At 42.4% G+C, this 14713-nt stretch overlaps 1 protein-coding gene across 1 annotated transcript; it reads left to right on the top strand.

The window, feature by feature from the left end:
• The first annotated feature begins 4890 nt into the window (after positions 1 to 4890).
• LOC103635310 (dynamin-related protein 5A) lies at positions 4891 to 14492 on the top strand. Its single transcript, XM_008657794.3, has 16 exons — positions 4891 to 5449; positions 5919 to 5982; positions 6083 to 6187; positions 6520 to 6621; positions 6844 to 6894; positions 6982 to 7043; positions 7246 to 7336; positions 7952 to 8016; positions 10227 to 10421; positions 10499 to 10618; positions 11053 to 11123; positions 11693 to 11918; positions 12546 to 12596; positions 12700 to 12928; positions 13014 to 13153; positions 14068 to 14492. Exons 1-16 carry the CDS (start codon positions 5321 to 5323, stop codon positions 14194 to 14196), a joined length of 1830 nt encoding a protein of 609 aa, XP_008656016.1. The 5' UTR covers positions 4891 to 5320; the 3' UTR covers positions 14197 to 14492.
• The last annotated feature ends 221 nt before the right edge of the window (positions 14493 to 14713 follow it).

The following is a 14713-nucleotide window of genomic DNA, read 5'->3' as shown; positions in this document are numbered from 1 at the left end:
TCTCTCCTCCTCTCTTGTTCAGCGCAGGTGAGTAGCTCGGTCAGTTGCTTTGATTTGGGTGGCCCTGTCCCATGCTCAGATATAGGCAGGCTTTGAATTCCGCTCTGACCTCCCATGGTGCTGCTCTGTTTGCTCCGTCTATCCAGGCCTATGCTAATAGGGATCCTAAAAGAGTGTACTTTGTCCTTAAAAATACACCAAATATTTCTATTAGAAAAGCTTATATAGAATATGATGTTTGTATATTTTGGATAAGAGAAAGGTTACTTGACTTAACAAAATCATTTTACAATGGAAACTGACAGCAGACTGTACCAATACTAGCACATGTTATATGTGTCAATCGAAGTAATCGATTCTGAAATCTTCCACATGCAGATTTTTGGTTCAATGCTTGGAGTTTCAACTGGATTTATTTGCTAGGAAGGGCCCATGGTACATACAGGGGCATGCATTGCCAACTTGCTTGGCCAGGGTGGATCACACAAGTATCATCTTACTTGTAACCAGCTATGATATTTTAAGAATGACATGGATAGGAGAAATTTGATCACATGTGGGTCTGCAGCTGGTGTGGTAGCCGCCTTCCGAGCACTTGTTGGTGGTGTTCTGTTTGCTCTTGAAGAAGCAGTGTCATAGTACTATGGTAGCACCTCTTTGTGGGAAAGTTAGCATTTGTTTTTTTGGCTAACTAATTTCACGATTTCATATCTTGCGTATTTGGATTGTCAAATATTGCAGATGCAATATCTATGAGCTTTCAATGTCTATCCATTTTTACCTAGCATTGATTTGGTGTTATGTTTTTATTGTTCGACAAATAATCATAAGTTAGGCATGTGGCTACAACTACAATAGATTAAACAATTGATGAAATTGGAAAAATGATTTTAGCGTAGTTATCTACTATTTGTCTGCATACATTTCTTTTTCAGTTTTTCATATGATGAAAGACAATGTTTCTATATATCGTTTTACAGGTGGTGAAGTGCTCTTTTGTGGAAAACATTATTTACACCTGTTGTTTCTATACATCGTTTCTACTTGGCCACTTTTAGTTTAAATAGAAGTTTGCAGCCAACAGCGGAAGCTGTGAAATAATCAAAATGAAGGAAGCTTAAATTCAATAAAAATGTAATGTCTTGTTTCCCAGTACTTGTGAGATCACATTCCCTTTCTTCTATGCCCACATGGTTTTCCTTGTTCATTGTCTTTCGTGCTCTATTTTCTCATGGGAATAAGTTACTATCATGTTGTCAACTTATTAGCTTTCTCTATAAATTTTGCTGTTAGGTGAGCTTGCTGAGAATGTTGCTGAGATGATTAACCCTCAGTTTGCTAACAAGGTAGACATGTCTGAAGTTCATGTGACTGATCTTATTTTTGTCCCCAACTTATGTGAATATTTTATTGATATTACTATTGGGGAGGAGGACTCAACCTCAATACGTCAATACTTGCAGGATGAATTCTTAGCCATGATTACAAAATCATTAATGACTCTTGTTCACGGACTTGAAACCAAATTTGATGCTGAAATGGTTGCAATGGCTCATGTTCCATGGGCTACCCTTGAAAGTGTTGGTGATCAATCAGACTAAGATTTCACTGGTTCCCTATATTATCCTGTAGCATCCTTTGCTGATATTCATTTTGTGTGCTTTCAGCTCAAAAGGAATACTGGTAATACGCGTCAGTCTGAATCCTTGTTGAGAAACATTATAATATGGTAGTGTCAGGGCCTAAGGAGGCTCACGGAGGGGCTGCGGCAGCAGCAACCATGGGCCCTCCAAGGGGATTAGATAAGAATAGTTAGAGATAAGATTAGAAGATTAGTTGAAATTATTTAGGAGATTACTTGAGATTATCTAGGAAGGTTATCAGTTAATAGTTTGTTGAGAGTTTTTAGGAGAGTTTTAAGGAGATAAGGATCTCTAGCTAGAAGTCTGTGTTTGTTTTAAGTAGAACCTTAGCCTGTGTAGATATAAGGAGTGCAGTTTCACCAAATTGAATCATAGTTGCCTTCATCAGTGCCTAATGGCAAGACAAACGTTCCATACCCTCGGTGGTCTAGCTTCTTAGGTTAAATTCTTGGCTAATCTGTTAATGCTTTACAACAGCTCCTCCATCAGGTCCTGTCTATGCAGTATTGCAAAGCTAAAGAAAGGTTCCCTAATTTTGCGAGTACATTTTTTCACAACATAGAGATATGCAAGGTTGCTATGATGGGTATACCATGCTAAATAGTGTACAATGGTGATTTTATTTGTCTAGCACGTTTCTGCAATTTACTACCGTAACTGATTATATCTTGATGAGGATATATGTTGAGAAATTGTACCATGTAATGTACTATTCCAATGCCAATCCCGGGACTCCGTGTGCAAAGCAATGCCCATTGCCAAATATATAAGGTAGGAGTAGGAATCAAGCAAGTTGCCATGCACATCAAAATCTGTAAGAAGTCTGAAAAGATCTTAGGCATTGAAGATTGTGCATAAAAGCTCGTGGGTAAGAACTAAAGCAGAGCAATTTGGACATGGATACAAAAAACAGATTGCCCCCTTCACCTAAATTTTGTTTTCTATAACCAACTAAATAATAATAGAGTACCATTCTCTTAGTATATTAGGAGGTCTCTTACGTTTAACAAACACTTTGCCCAATACATGTTATAACATTGTCACACTAATGTCCATCTGCAGACCATTATTTGATCCTGGTGCTCTATTACTATCAGGTGCAAGCCAGCGCCTGAACTTTCCTCCCTTGAAGACTTGGCCTCTGCAACTTGTTCTCCGCGTGCCAATATCCGCAGCCAATTATCACCCAGGCCATGCATTGTCTTGTATACATAAAGCGCCTACTGCCTAGACCTTTTATCTTTAAACTAGATGGCTGCAAAAATGTGTTGTCTATGTATTTGTGTATCCGGTGTCATTTGCTAAACAAGATGTACTATATTTCATAATTGTAATTGTATGTTGTTGCTCGTAATTCATGTGGTCTGTTTGCTGTTGCTCAGTTCGAAGACTCCTTCCTCTATCAGAATTTGCCACTTTAATAATACATTGTTCAGTTTATTATACAATATAGTTCTACAAGGACATGTGTATTCGAGAATAGTACATCACCCGATAGGGCGCTGCACTTTTCTAGTTGAGTTCATAACTGAGCATATTATTCATAGATTCGTCATTCTACAGACTTTGACTACAGACTAGGGAGCTTCTTTTATGTCAAAGGAGGTATGTGAGTTTGCTAAATTATATAGAATTAAATTGCTCAATTCATCTCCATATTATGCTCAGGCCAATGGGCATGCCGAGTCTAGTAATAGAATATTGATTAACCTGATAAAAAGAAGATATCTGATCATCCTAAGCATTGACATAAGATTTTGTCTGAAGCTTTATGGGCTCACAGAATATCTAAACACCGGGCCACTAAAGTATCTCCGTTTGAGCTTGTCTATGGGCAGGAAGCAGTGGTGCCTATAGAAATAAGTTTAAATGCTGCCAGGTTCGCCAAGCAAAATGATGTAACTGTCGGTGATTATTATAATTCAATGATGGACAATATTGATAAAGTGACCAACAAGAGAGTGACAACCTTAGGAGAAATAGAAAAGGACAGGATCATGGTCGCCAAAGCTTACAACAAGAAAGTCAAGGCTAAATCGTTTCAGGTAGGGGACCTGGTATGGAAGACTGTCTTGCCTCTAAGGAGCAAAGATCGATTGGGAAGTGGTCGCCAAGCTGGGAAGGCCCTTACAAGGTTACACAGGTGATGTCCGGTAACGCCTACTTGTTGCAAACACTACAAGGCAAAGACTTGCCCAAGGCATTAAACAGGCGTTTCCTCAAGCAGTATCATCCTAGTATGTGGCAAGATGCTTAAGAAAACCGATGTGATCACATCGAGTTAGTTGCTTTTGGTTCGCTCAGCTCCGCTAAAAGGCAGGGGGCATATGTTGGGCGCCAAAACCGACCGGGCGGATGATCCGCACTGGTGGCGTGGACGGTCCACGCGCGCACAGGATCAATTTGGGTTCCGAGTTTCTTACAGGATTGGTTAGCTAGATCCGCGGAATTAGCTCGGGAAATCACGTGTAACGGGTCCAGACCTCCCCTATATATATATATATATATATATATATATATATATATATATATATATATATATATATATATATATATATGTGGAGGGCTACGATAGATTGAATCATTAACAATCGAATCAATCATCAATATATTTCTCGTTTTATCCTGTACATTTGGAGTAGTTCTAATTTAGCTTTAGTTTAGCCCTTCTCTATCCCAAATTCTCCACTTCTCTTCGGCTCTACGTCGATTAGAGGTGTCTAGGGTGGCTTGCCGACCCTAGACAAGGTCTAGAATCTCTCCTCCCCGACAGGGTCCCTCCCGGGAGCGAGATACAGGCGTTGTCGGCGAACACCGCCGCCCCTGCGCACGCGCAGACCGTCCAGCCCGTCAGGCAGGAACCTGAGCCCTACGACAGGTTGTGGATCGTCCGACCCCTGGCCGCAGACCGTCCGTGTCTCCGCAGAGAGCACCGCCGCCGGTTCTCAACGCAGTGATTGACGTCTGGATCAACACCAACATACAGATTCTTTGTGTATTAGAGAGAAGCCATTGGAAATTGTACTATATTGTCGTAACAATTTATCGATTTTGACACCTTTAAGCTGGATGGCAAAACATTGCCCGAACTTGATAGCTAATTTGGTGCTCTAGATGATGAGGATATTGTAACTTGCCTTGTGTATCTTTGGGCATAGAATTGTGTCCTCGTTTAGAACGCAAAAAATGTATAGAAATTGTACACAGAGTTTAGAAGTTTTATTTATAGAAAAATCATACGTTCCAAAGTCCAAACAGAGCTGAATTACTGGTATTTTTCAGGTTCTTACAAGTAAACTTTACTGAACTAAACACATATTTCAAACTAAATTCAGGAGATCAAATTTACAGAAACTTCACCAAAATTACGCCGGTACGCCAGACGCCACGCCCATTTCTTCTCCACGAAGCCTTTGAAGTCCCAAATCAACTCCCGCAGACGCCTCCAAACACCCAGACCAGACCACCGTCGGCCGTCGCTAGCCTGCGCAACATCTCCAGGTCCAGGGTCCAGGCCACAGCTCGAGCCCGACGACCGACGCCTAGACGCGGCTGGGCGGTCGGCCTCGCCTCGTCTCCCCCCTCCACGCCTCCTTTCTCCTGCTCCGCGTCTCGATCTCGCCTCCCCCGCCGCGTGGCGCGACCCGGCCAGGTATCGCCCACCCTGCGCTGCGGCCATGGATAACTTGATCACCCTCGTCAACAAGCTGCAGAGGGCCTGCACGGCTCTCGGAGACCACGGAGAGGAGAGTGCACTCCCGACGCTCTGGGACTCGCTGCCGGCCATCGCCGTCGTTGGAGGACAGGTGCCCGTCTTCCCTTCTATGGCACGCTTTTTTGTGTTGGTTCTGATCGGATCTGGTGCTGTCACCCCAGCTTCGTGGGGGTGGATCTCGCGGGTTGCTGGTGGTGGAACCGCGATGGTTAGTTGTTGATGCGGCCTGGCGCTGCTTGGATCTGCAATTTCTCGGAGTCCAGGAAGTTAGATTTTGGTCACTTACATTTTTGAATCCGAAGCAGTTTTGATGCGCCCAGCCGCTCGCGTGATTGCTTAATCTCTGAGTCTTGGACTTCCGTCTGGTTGGGAAGCTAGTCACTAGTGTGAGCAAGTAGGGATGCGAGTATGCTCATGTGATGTTTCCGTGATAAATATCGTAGTTCGATGCTATTCCTCAAACTGGACTGTTGTTTTCATGAACATATATAAGCTCGTTTCGATCTCTTCATGCATAATTCAAACAATGCCGTAGTTTGACGTTTGAATTTTGCTGACAGAGCTCTGGTAAATCCTCTGTGTTGGAGAGCGTGGTTGGGAAGGATTTCTTACCGAGGGGTTCAGGTATTGTTTTGGCAAGAAGTATCTCCTGTGAAGTCCAGTTCTATCTTCTAGAATTAGGTGTTCTGATATGTTAGTATTGTGATTGGAACGGTATCTGCAGGCATTGTAACCCGGCGGCCGCTGGTACTGCAGCTCCACAGAATTGATGGTGACAGGGAATACGCCGAGTTTATGCACCTTCCAAGAAAGAGATTTACAGATTTTGGTAATTCATCTGCTCCTTTTTCCTTTGGGAGCTGCATGGTTCATGACTGATGAGATATAATTATATCAAATTACATTGTCACCTATGGTTGAGGACTGCTCTATAGTTGAATTTCATGATGCTCATTGAAACATCCTTTTTATATTATTGCATTAGTTATGCTACTGTACTAGCTTCTGGTTTGCTGTATTTTCCTTAAACATGAACTAACACTCACACTTGTTTTGTGGGAAATGGTCTTCAATGGTAAACCAGACTTGTCTGAATTTTAAACTGTAAACTCAATTTATCCAAATGGTATTTGGTACACAATGATAGTTGTATTCTTGCAGCTGCCGTGAGGAAGGAGATAGCTGATGAAACCGACAGAGAAACAGGCCGTTCAAAGCAAATATCACCTGTCCCTATCCATTTAAGCATATTTTCTCCATATGGTAAGATGCAAACTTTAGCAGGGTACATTGTTGCGTCTCATTATCACATCTCAACTGTTCGCTTCCTAGAGATTTTGTTTGTTGCAAAGGATTTATGGGTTTCCTTTAGCTTGTTGACTCGGTAATTGGTTGGACAGCCGTACCGTGTGTTATGTGGTTTATCTGATATAGTTCCATGCCCCTTATTTTTTTGTTGTGCTTGACAATTTTACATTCTTGCAGTTGTGAATCTTACTCTTATTGATCTTCCTGGGCTTACTAAAGTAGCCGTTGGTAAGTGATTATCGATTTTTTTTCTTGTTCTTTATTTAGATGTTCTTGTGACTTGTCCTAATCTGCTATTGTCTTTATTCTTGGCAGAGGGCCAACCGGAGAATATTGTTCAGGACATTGAAAACATGGTTCGCTCATATATTGAAAAGGTATGGTTAACTGCAACTGCCTTCATTTTTATATGTTGACATTTCGTTGGTGATAATGCTTGATTTAACTGGATAAGAACTTTTTCAGCCCTTATCAAGATTTGCATATTTTTTGTTCTTAGTCATATTGTAGCATCTTTGAGCTATTGGCTTATGTTCTAAAAAAATCGATATAACCAGCATACCTTTTTTCTTTTCTCAGCCAAATTGTATAATTCTGGCTGTTTCCCCAGCCAATCAGGACCTTGCTACTTCTGATGCAATCAAGATATCACGGGAAGTTGATCCCAAAGGTATGCCTCTTTTGTCAGTTCGAAGAAAGATGATATACAATGTGGTTTCTGGTTAGTAGCACATACTTTCTTATACTAGTCAATGCACACAGACAACACACTTCTATAATTTATCAAAATAGGAAGATCAGTTTTAAAACCAGGAACCACTGTTTAATTGTTCCTATGCCTATTGAGTATAGGGTTTTGTTTTAGGATGGCAATCAAACCCACATTTGACTTGTATGATTTCATTTATTGTTGGCTTTGACCCTCCGTATTTTCCTAACTCATGCTATGCATATACAATATAAGACTACATCTCTTTAATGATTATTGTTACATATGCTTCAACTTTTGGCATGCCTGGAAGCTTCATAATAATATTATTATCTTGAGTTAGTTTGATATGATGAAAATTGGTAGGGGCCGACAGTCTTGTGATTTTCTTACACCAATTTATATTTGCCCATCTCTGTTGAAAATTAATCTACATTACTCAGACAATTGCTGCCATTGTTGTCAAGTTAATTTTGTTGATGAAAGAAATACTTTTACTGCATTCTTGTAATTTTGGTGCATTGTTTATCTTAAGCCATGTACATGTTTTATAGAAGTGCACGGTTGTTGATTCAGGTGAAAGGACCTTTGGTGTTCTCACAAAAATTGATCTGATGGACAAGGGTACCGATGCTGTTGATGTAAGTCTGTATGATTTTAAAGGATTTGCTAGGTACTTAATAGCTTGTTGTAGCATTGTCTTAATAGAATAGTCTTTGTGTCAGGGCCAAAGGAGGCCCACGGAGGGGCTGCGGCAGCAGTAACCATGGGCCCCTCCAAGGGGGATTAGATAAGGATAGTTAGCGATAAGATTAAAAGATTAGTTGAGATTATTTAGTAGATTAGTTGAGATTATCTAGGAAGGTTATCAATTAGTAGTTTGTTGAGAGTTTTAAGGAGATAAGGATCTCTAGCTAGATAGGGACGGCTAGCCGGCCTATTTATGTAATCAATGGATGAGAAATAAAGCAGGCAAAAATTAGAAGGGAGAAACCCTCCTCTTGCTTGGCCGTGGGCAGAGGCCCCCGGCCGACGTTCCTGTCCATTGATACCTCTCTAACCCCTCATCGATCTAGCGACCATAACATCTGGTATTGGCTAGCTTGGGTTTCGATCTGATCCCATGGCTTCTGCTGCCAATTTCGCGGCGTCATCCTGGCAACCGGCGTCCCCATCTCCATGGATTGCGCCGCATGTCACCTTCGTCACGCCGTCCTGGCAATCGACGTCCCCATCTCCATGGGCTGCGCCGTATGCCACCTTCGTCACGCCATCCTGGCAACCGGCGTCCCCATCTCCATGGGCAGCATCGCCTGCCAATTTTGTCACCACATCCTGGACGCCGGCGTGTCCATCTCCAGGGACAACGCCAAATTTCGTCACATCATCTTCGTTGACGGCGTCTCCGTCCCCATGGGCGACGTCACTAGAGGCAACCACGACTCAGCAATCACCAGCTCCATCGATGGGGGACTTGTGGACCAACATAAGGGCTGATCTCGCAAAGATGCAAGCCACGCTCTAAAAGGTTGAGCAAGGGCTGCTGCAAATCAAGGTAGCAGTGCAACATGAGCAGCACCAGTTGACGTTGTCCGCACAGCTACAGACGTCGGCGGCTGTGGGCATACAAGCTGCTGCTCGTGGCTTCCTTGCACGACAGAGAGTGCGGGAGATGTGCCGGCAGATGCTCGAGGCAGCCTTGGTGACGGTTGACCTCGGCACACGGGGGCGCGACCTCGCCCTGTCGTACGGCCATGAGCAGCGGCACTGAGCCGCTATCTCCAAGTGCGAGCATGGTACGTGTCCCGCGGGCGACGAACTTCAACTCTACGGCAGCGGCGGTAGGGAAGGCACTCCCCTCGTCATCGGCAAGGGCACACTATTTAGTGCCACCACATTCCGCTACCGGCCGCCACGAAGGCGCCTCTGCTGGTTATTGTTGCGACCTGCTCCAGGTGCCCGTCCATGTGCTCCCCTTTCGTCCAGATGGCGTCCATGGGATTCAGGTGGCTGCACACGTGCAAGTCCAATGCGCGGAGGGTGTCTGCCTTATCTTATGGGGTCAAAAAAATCAGATTCGAAATAATAAGATAAGCCGACATGTAAAAGGCTTGTCTTGTAGGTGTCTGGTTTTGGGTCAAGTAGACTCGGTCTTTAAGCACCCGTCATGCTGCAGCTCGAGGACGAGCTGCTTATCCAGGAGGGGTGTAGTGTCAGGGCCAAAGGAGGCCCACGGAGGGGCTACGGCAGCAGCAACCATGGGTCCTCCAAGGGGGATTAGATAAGGATAGTTAGAGATAAGATTAAAAGATTAGTTGAGATTATTTAGTAGATTAGTTGAGATTATCTAGGAAGGTTATCAGTTAGTAGTTTGTTGAGAGTTTTAAGGAGATAAGGATCTCTAGCTAGATAGGGCCGGCCAGCCGGCCTATTTATGTAATCAATGGATGAGAAATAAAGCAGGCAAGAATTAGAAGGGACAATGCTTGGCCGTGGGCAGAGGCCCCCGGCCGACGTTCCTGTCCATTGATACCTCTCTAACCCCTCATCGATCTAGCGACCATAACACTTTGCTTAGATGTTCCCTAACTTTATTGGTAATCTTTGGACCAACCAAGCAACTAACTGCTGTTGATGTATGTTGACTTCTATAATCTATACTGTATTTTGCCTTACACCTTGTAACCTGTCCTAGCAGCACCAAATCTCTAGTTTGCGCTCATAGTCCTAAATGTAAACAGAACATAAGGTGATAAGGATCACATATATTGGGCATCAATTGTATCAACGAAGGTTATCTGAATAATTGGTTGAATTTGAATTTGATTGTGTACTGGATTTTTTCCTGCAGATACTGGAAGGAAGATCTTACCGTCTCCAAACACCATGGGTTGGTGTTGTTAATCGATCCCAACAAGATATCAACAAGAATGTGGACATGATTGCTGCTAGGCGTAGAGAGCGAGAGTATTTTGCAACTACACCAGAATATAAGCACATGGCTTCTAGGATGGGATCTGAATATTTAGGAAAGATGCTTTCAAAGGTATGCCTTTTCTCTTTAATGTAGATGCAAGTAATGCTAGTTTGATTCTTGAGTTATAACTTTTGGTGTTTATGCAGCATTTGGAACAAGTTATCAAATCAAGGATCCCGGGGATCCAATCTCTTATAACAAAGACAATTGCAGAGCTGGAAACTGAACTTAATCGACTTGGAAAACCCATTGCTAATGATGCTGGGGTAAGACAACCCACATTTCCCTACTAGCAGTCCAGAGTTGTGCACCTATTGTTTTTCATACGATTCTCATTAACGTTTACTTGGTGGTGTTATCTGCTAGCATAACTAATTATACCCTCCAATTTCCTGCACATTTCTATTGATCAACTTGCTTAATGACTTGATTCTCTTACATATTATCATGTTAAATATTCTCCTAGGTGTTTTTTTCTTGCTGCAGGCACGACAATAATATTTGACTTGTGATACTTCCCCTTTCTCACACTAACCGTGTGTGGTTGCTACTTTTTTTCTGTACTATCATGCATAGTTAAATTCTGTCGTAGTATCAGGGTTTGCCACATGTCACCTCTCTTTCCATGAATAAATTTCACATGTAGTGTAATGGTACTACTAGCCTTTAATAGTTGATCATATTTTATTGTTAAATGCAGGGGAAGCTGTACACGATCATGGAAATTTGTCGTATGTTTGACAGTATCTACAAAGAGCATCTGGACGGAGTGTATGTTCCAAACAATATTTTTCGGTCACTTTTCAAGAGTTTTATTTGCCATGCCTACACCTTTGTGAATCATGACTCGAGATCGATAACCTTTTAGGTTCCTGTAAAAATCCTCACAAATCATAGTAACACTTACCCTCTACTGTTATGATGTTTGATGCGGAGTTATATATTGTAATGCATGTAGACATTCTGCTTAAGCTTTTGTTAGCCAGTTTTGTCACAGTTTAACTAGTACCATGAAATGTTGATGAGGCTAGGAATCTAGAGCAGGGGGAGAGACGACCCCTGAATTTAATCTTCTGGTGTAAAAACTGAACGTCATTCAGGGGCTCATACATTTTCTTGCTTGTCATTGAATTATTCTTGTTTATCCTCTTTATTTTAATCACAGTGTAATATTGAAAGTACTGATGTCTTGTCCATACGGAGCTTATAAAGGGTGTTAAATGAATAACAAAACCAATTTTCTGCTATTCTGTGCAATCTTCAAGGGGTTCAACATCTAGCAGAGATATATGCATTAGGTTTGTTTTATGAATTTTAACCCAGTGTTTTCTGCTATCCAGGCGCCCTGGCGGAGAAAAAGTTTACCACGTCTTCGACAATCAATTTCCTGTAGCTATTAAACGGTTGCAGTTTGATAAGCAACTCTCTATGGAAAATGTAAAGAAGCTTATAACAGAAGCTGATGGATACCAGCCTCACTTAATAGCTCCAGAACAAGGATATCGACGCCTTATAGAATCTTGTCTTATTAGTATCAGAGGTCCTGCCGAGGCAGCTGTTGATGCGGTATGCCAATTATATACCTATGAACATGCCCCTTGAAATTCATCATGAGCTCCAATGCCTTATTTTTCTCAATTGGAACTGTGGCAGAACTTCCGTTGTTGCTGAATCAGCTGGGCCTATACTTGATACTTCTGCCCATTATTTCGAACAGTTTATTAAGCTGATACGTTCTGTTTATCCTGTATGATTTTGTTGTGTTGTGGGGATGTTTCTGCGCACATTTATATTCATTCAAACTGAAGTGCCTTTCATCATGTTGTGTTATTAGGCTGAACTTACCCACACGACATATCAAACAATTTGCTCAACTATTCATTGATTAATTAGGTGCTATTTCGCTCAGATGAGCACTGACTAGTCATATATGACACGTTACACCAAATGAGGATTTTGTGGAGATCATTCTTTGCACAAATATGCACTACGATCTCAGTTAGCACTTTTAACAAGTTATGTTCATTCATGGATCAAACATTGGACCAAATTGTTGGCATGAGACCTTTGATTTGTAGTAATAGAGCAAAGTGTATATTGCATGGTCCCTTCCTCATTATTATTTAATTAATTGGCATTTGTCTACACTATCAATGTAGTTGCTGAATCTGTATTAACATGCCTCACTGGCAGGTACATGCAATTCTGAAGGACCTCGTCCGCAAGGCTATCAATGAAACACATGTAAACTTTCCTCTTCTCTACTATTATATTGTACCATGCAACCCCCTCCCCACCCAACTGTCTATATGATGCTTATCTAAATTGTTCCATTACCTTTCTGCAGGAGCTGAAGCAGTTTCCCACCCTTCGTGTGGAAGTAGGCAATGCAGCTTTTGAGTCATTGGATAGAATGAGGGATGAAAGCAAGAAAAATACATTAAAGCTAGTTGACATGGAATGCAGCTACTTGACAGTAGATTTCTTCAGGAAGCTTCCCCAGGATGTTGAGAGGGGTGGAAATCCAAGCCACTCTATTTTTGATAGATATAATGACTCTTATCTTAGACGAATTGGTAAGACCTATATGATATCTGCATTTTTTTTCTGGATAGTTTATTATTTACTGCTTAACATCTCACTGTACTAAACAATCAACAGGACAAACTGTTCTGTCATATGTTAATATGGTGTGTTCGACCTTGAGGAACTCCATCCCAAAATCTATTGTTTATTGCCAAGTGCGAGAGGCCAAGCGCTCGCTGCTCGATCACTTCTTCACTGAACTGGGAGCAAGAGAGGTGAGATTTGTCATCATTTGAAAGGAATGCTTGGCCATATTTTTTATTACCATAGCTTTCATAATTTCATTTAGTAGTGTTCACCTTGTTTATTTGTTCATTCAACATATTGTAGCTTCCTTTTGGTCGTTACTTGCAACTCGTGTGCATAGTTGTGTTGTTAAGGCGTCCCTAAGGCGTCGCTTAGGCACTCCTAAGTGCTAAGGCATGCGAAAACCTTAAGGCGTCCTGGTCGCCTTATCTCGGAGCCTAAGGCGTCCCCTTTGGACGCCTTGGAGTGATGTAGGGTTGGATCCTGACCTGAGCACGTGATTTGAAACCGTGTCCCTGGAGAGTGCCATCAGCAGCGGCGGCGGTGGCCCCTCCCCTCCGCGACCGCGAGCTCCAGCTGCGATGGCGAGGTCCCCTGACCCCCTCACCTCTGCGGCAGCTGGGAGAGAGGGAAAAGCGGCAGAGGGAAAAGCGGGGGGAGAGAGCGCTGAGAGAGGGAAGATGGGTGCGGCTGGGAGAGGGTGGGAGTGAGTGAATAAGTGGGTAACCTAATTTTAATGGGCAAGTGCGCTGATTTGGACTGGTTAGACTATTATTTTCCTTTTCTTTATCATTTTTCTCTTCTTTATTAGTATTTTTGTCCTACACACGTTCTCAAATATCAATAATCTTCTATTCTTAACTATATTTAAGGCGTCGTCTCGCCTTACGCTTTAACGTTTAAAAGTTAAAAGGGGGTCAGTCGCCTTACCTCGCCTTAACAACTATGCTTGTGTGCTTATAGTCTTTACCACATGCAATATGCAAGACCCCACTCATGTGAAGGAATGCCCTGCAAGCACCGGAAGACATCAATTCCCTTGTTGAAGGAATGCCTTATGAGGCTCCATTCATATCTTATAATTCTACCATTTTGCATGCAGATGAAGCAACTTTCCAAGCTTCTCGACGAAGATCCAGCAGTCATGGAACGCAGAACTAACCTTGCAAAGAGGCTGGAGCTGTACCGGAGTGCCCAATCGGAAATCGATGCAGTCGCATGGTCCAAATAGCCCTGATGGCTAAGATATCTGTTCTTACATGTTCTTTATCCCTCGTCTGGCGATTGTCTCCCCTATTCTGGGGCATATATAGCTGATTTTTGTCTGTTGTAGGTCAGGTCATTCTATAGATTACCGCAGCTGTACGGTGTCGTTTAGTTGTGCTTTTGTTCCTTGTACTTGAGGGTCTAGGGGACACCAGGCTGCTGTACGCTTGCATCACGGACAAGTTCATAAATTGTGTTTTTGTTACCATGCATTCTTTTATTCCATCTATGTGCAGCTATATGAAGCATGTTCTTCTGTCAGTATGTTCAAAGTCTTGATAGGCCTTGATCGGTTGCAAGAGGAACGAGGGGATTGAGCAATTTTAATTAGCAAGGGATGTAATCTCTCCAATCTCCTTCAATCCATCCTTAACTGAACAAGCTTCAAAGGTTTCTTGCATTAAAACACTAAAAACTGGCAACTGGGTATATCTGTATTTGCGAAGTATTCCGCAGCCTCGTAGCCGGGACAGTAATTGTAA

The sequence above is a fragment of the Zea mays genome, chromosome 8 (genome assembly GCF_902167145.1).
Source record: "Zea mays cultivar B73 chromosome 8, Zm-B73-REFERENCE-NAM-5.0, whole genome shotgun sequence".
NCBI lineage: Eukaryota > Viridiplantae > Streptophyta > Magnoliopsida > Poales > Poaceae > Zea > Zea mays.
The sequence above is the reverse complement of the archived record's forward strand: the minus strand, read 5'-3'. Positions and strand labels throughout refer to the sequence as shown.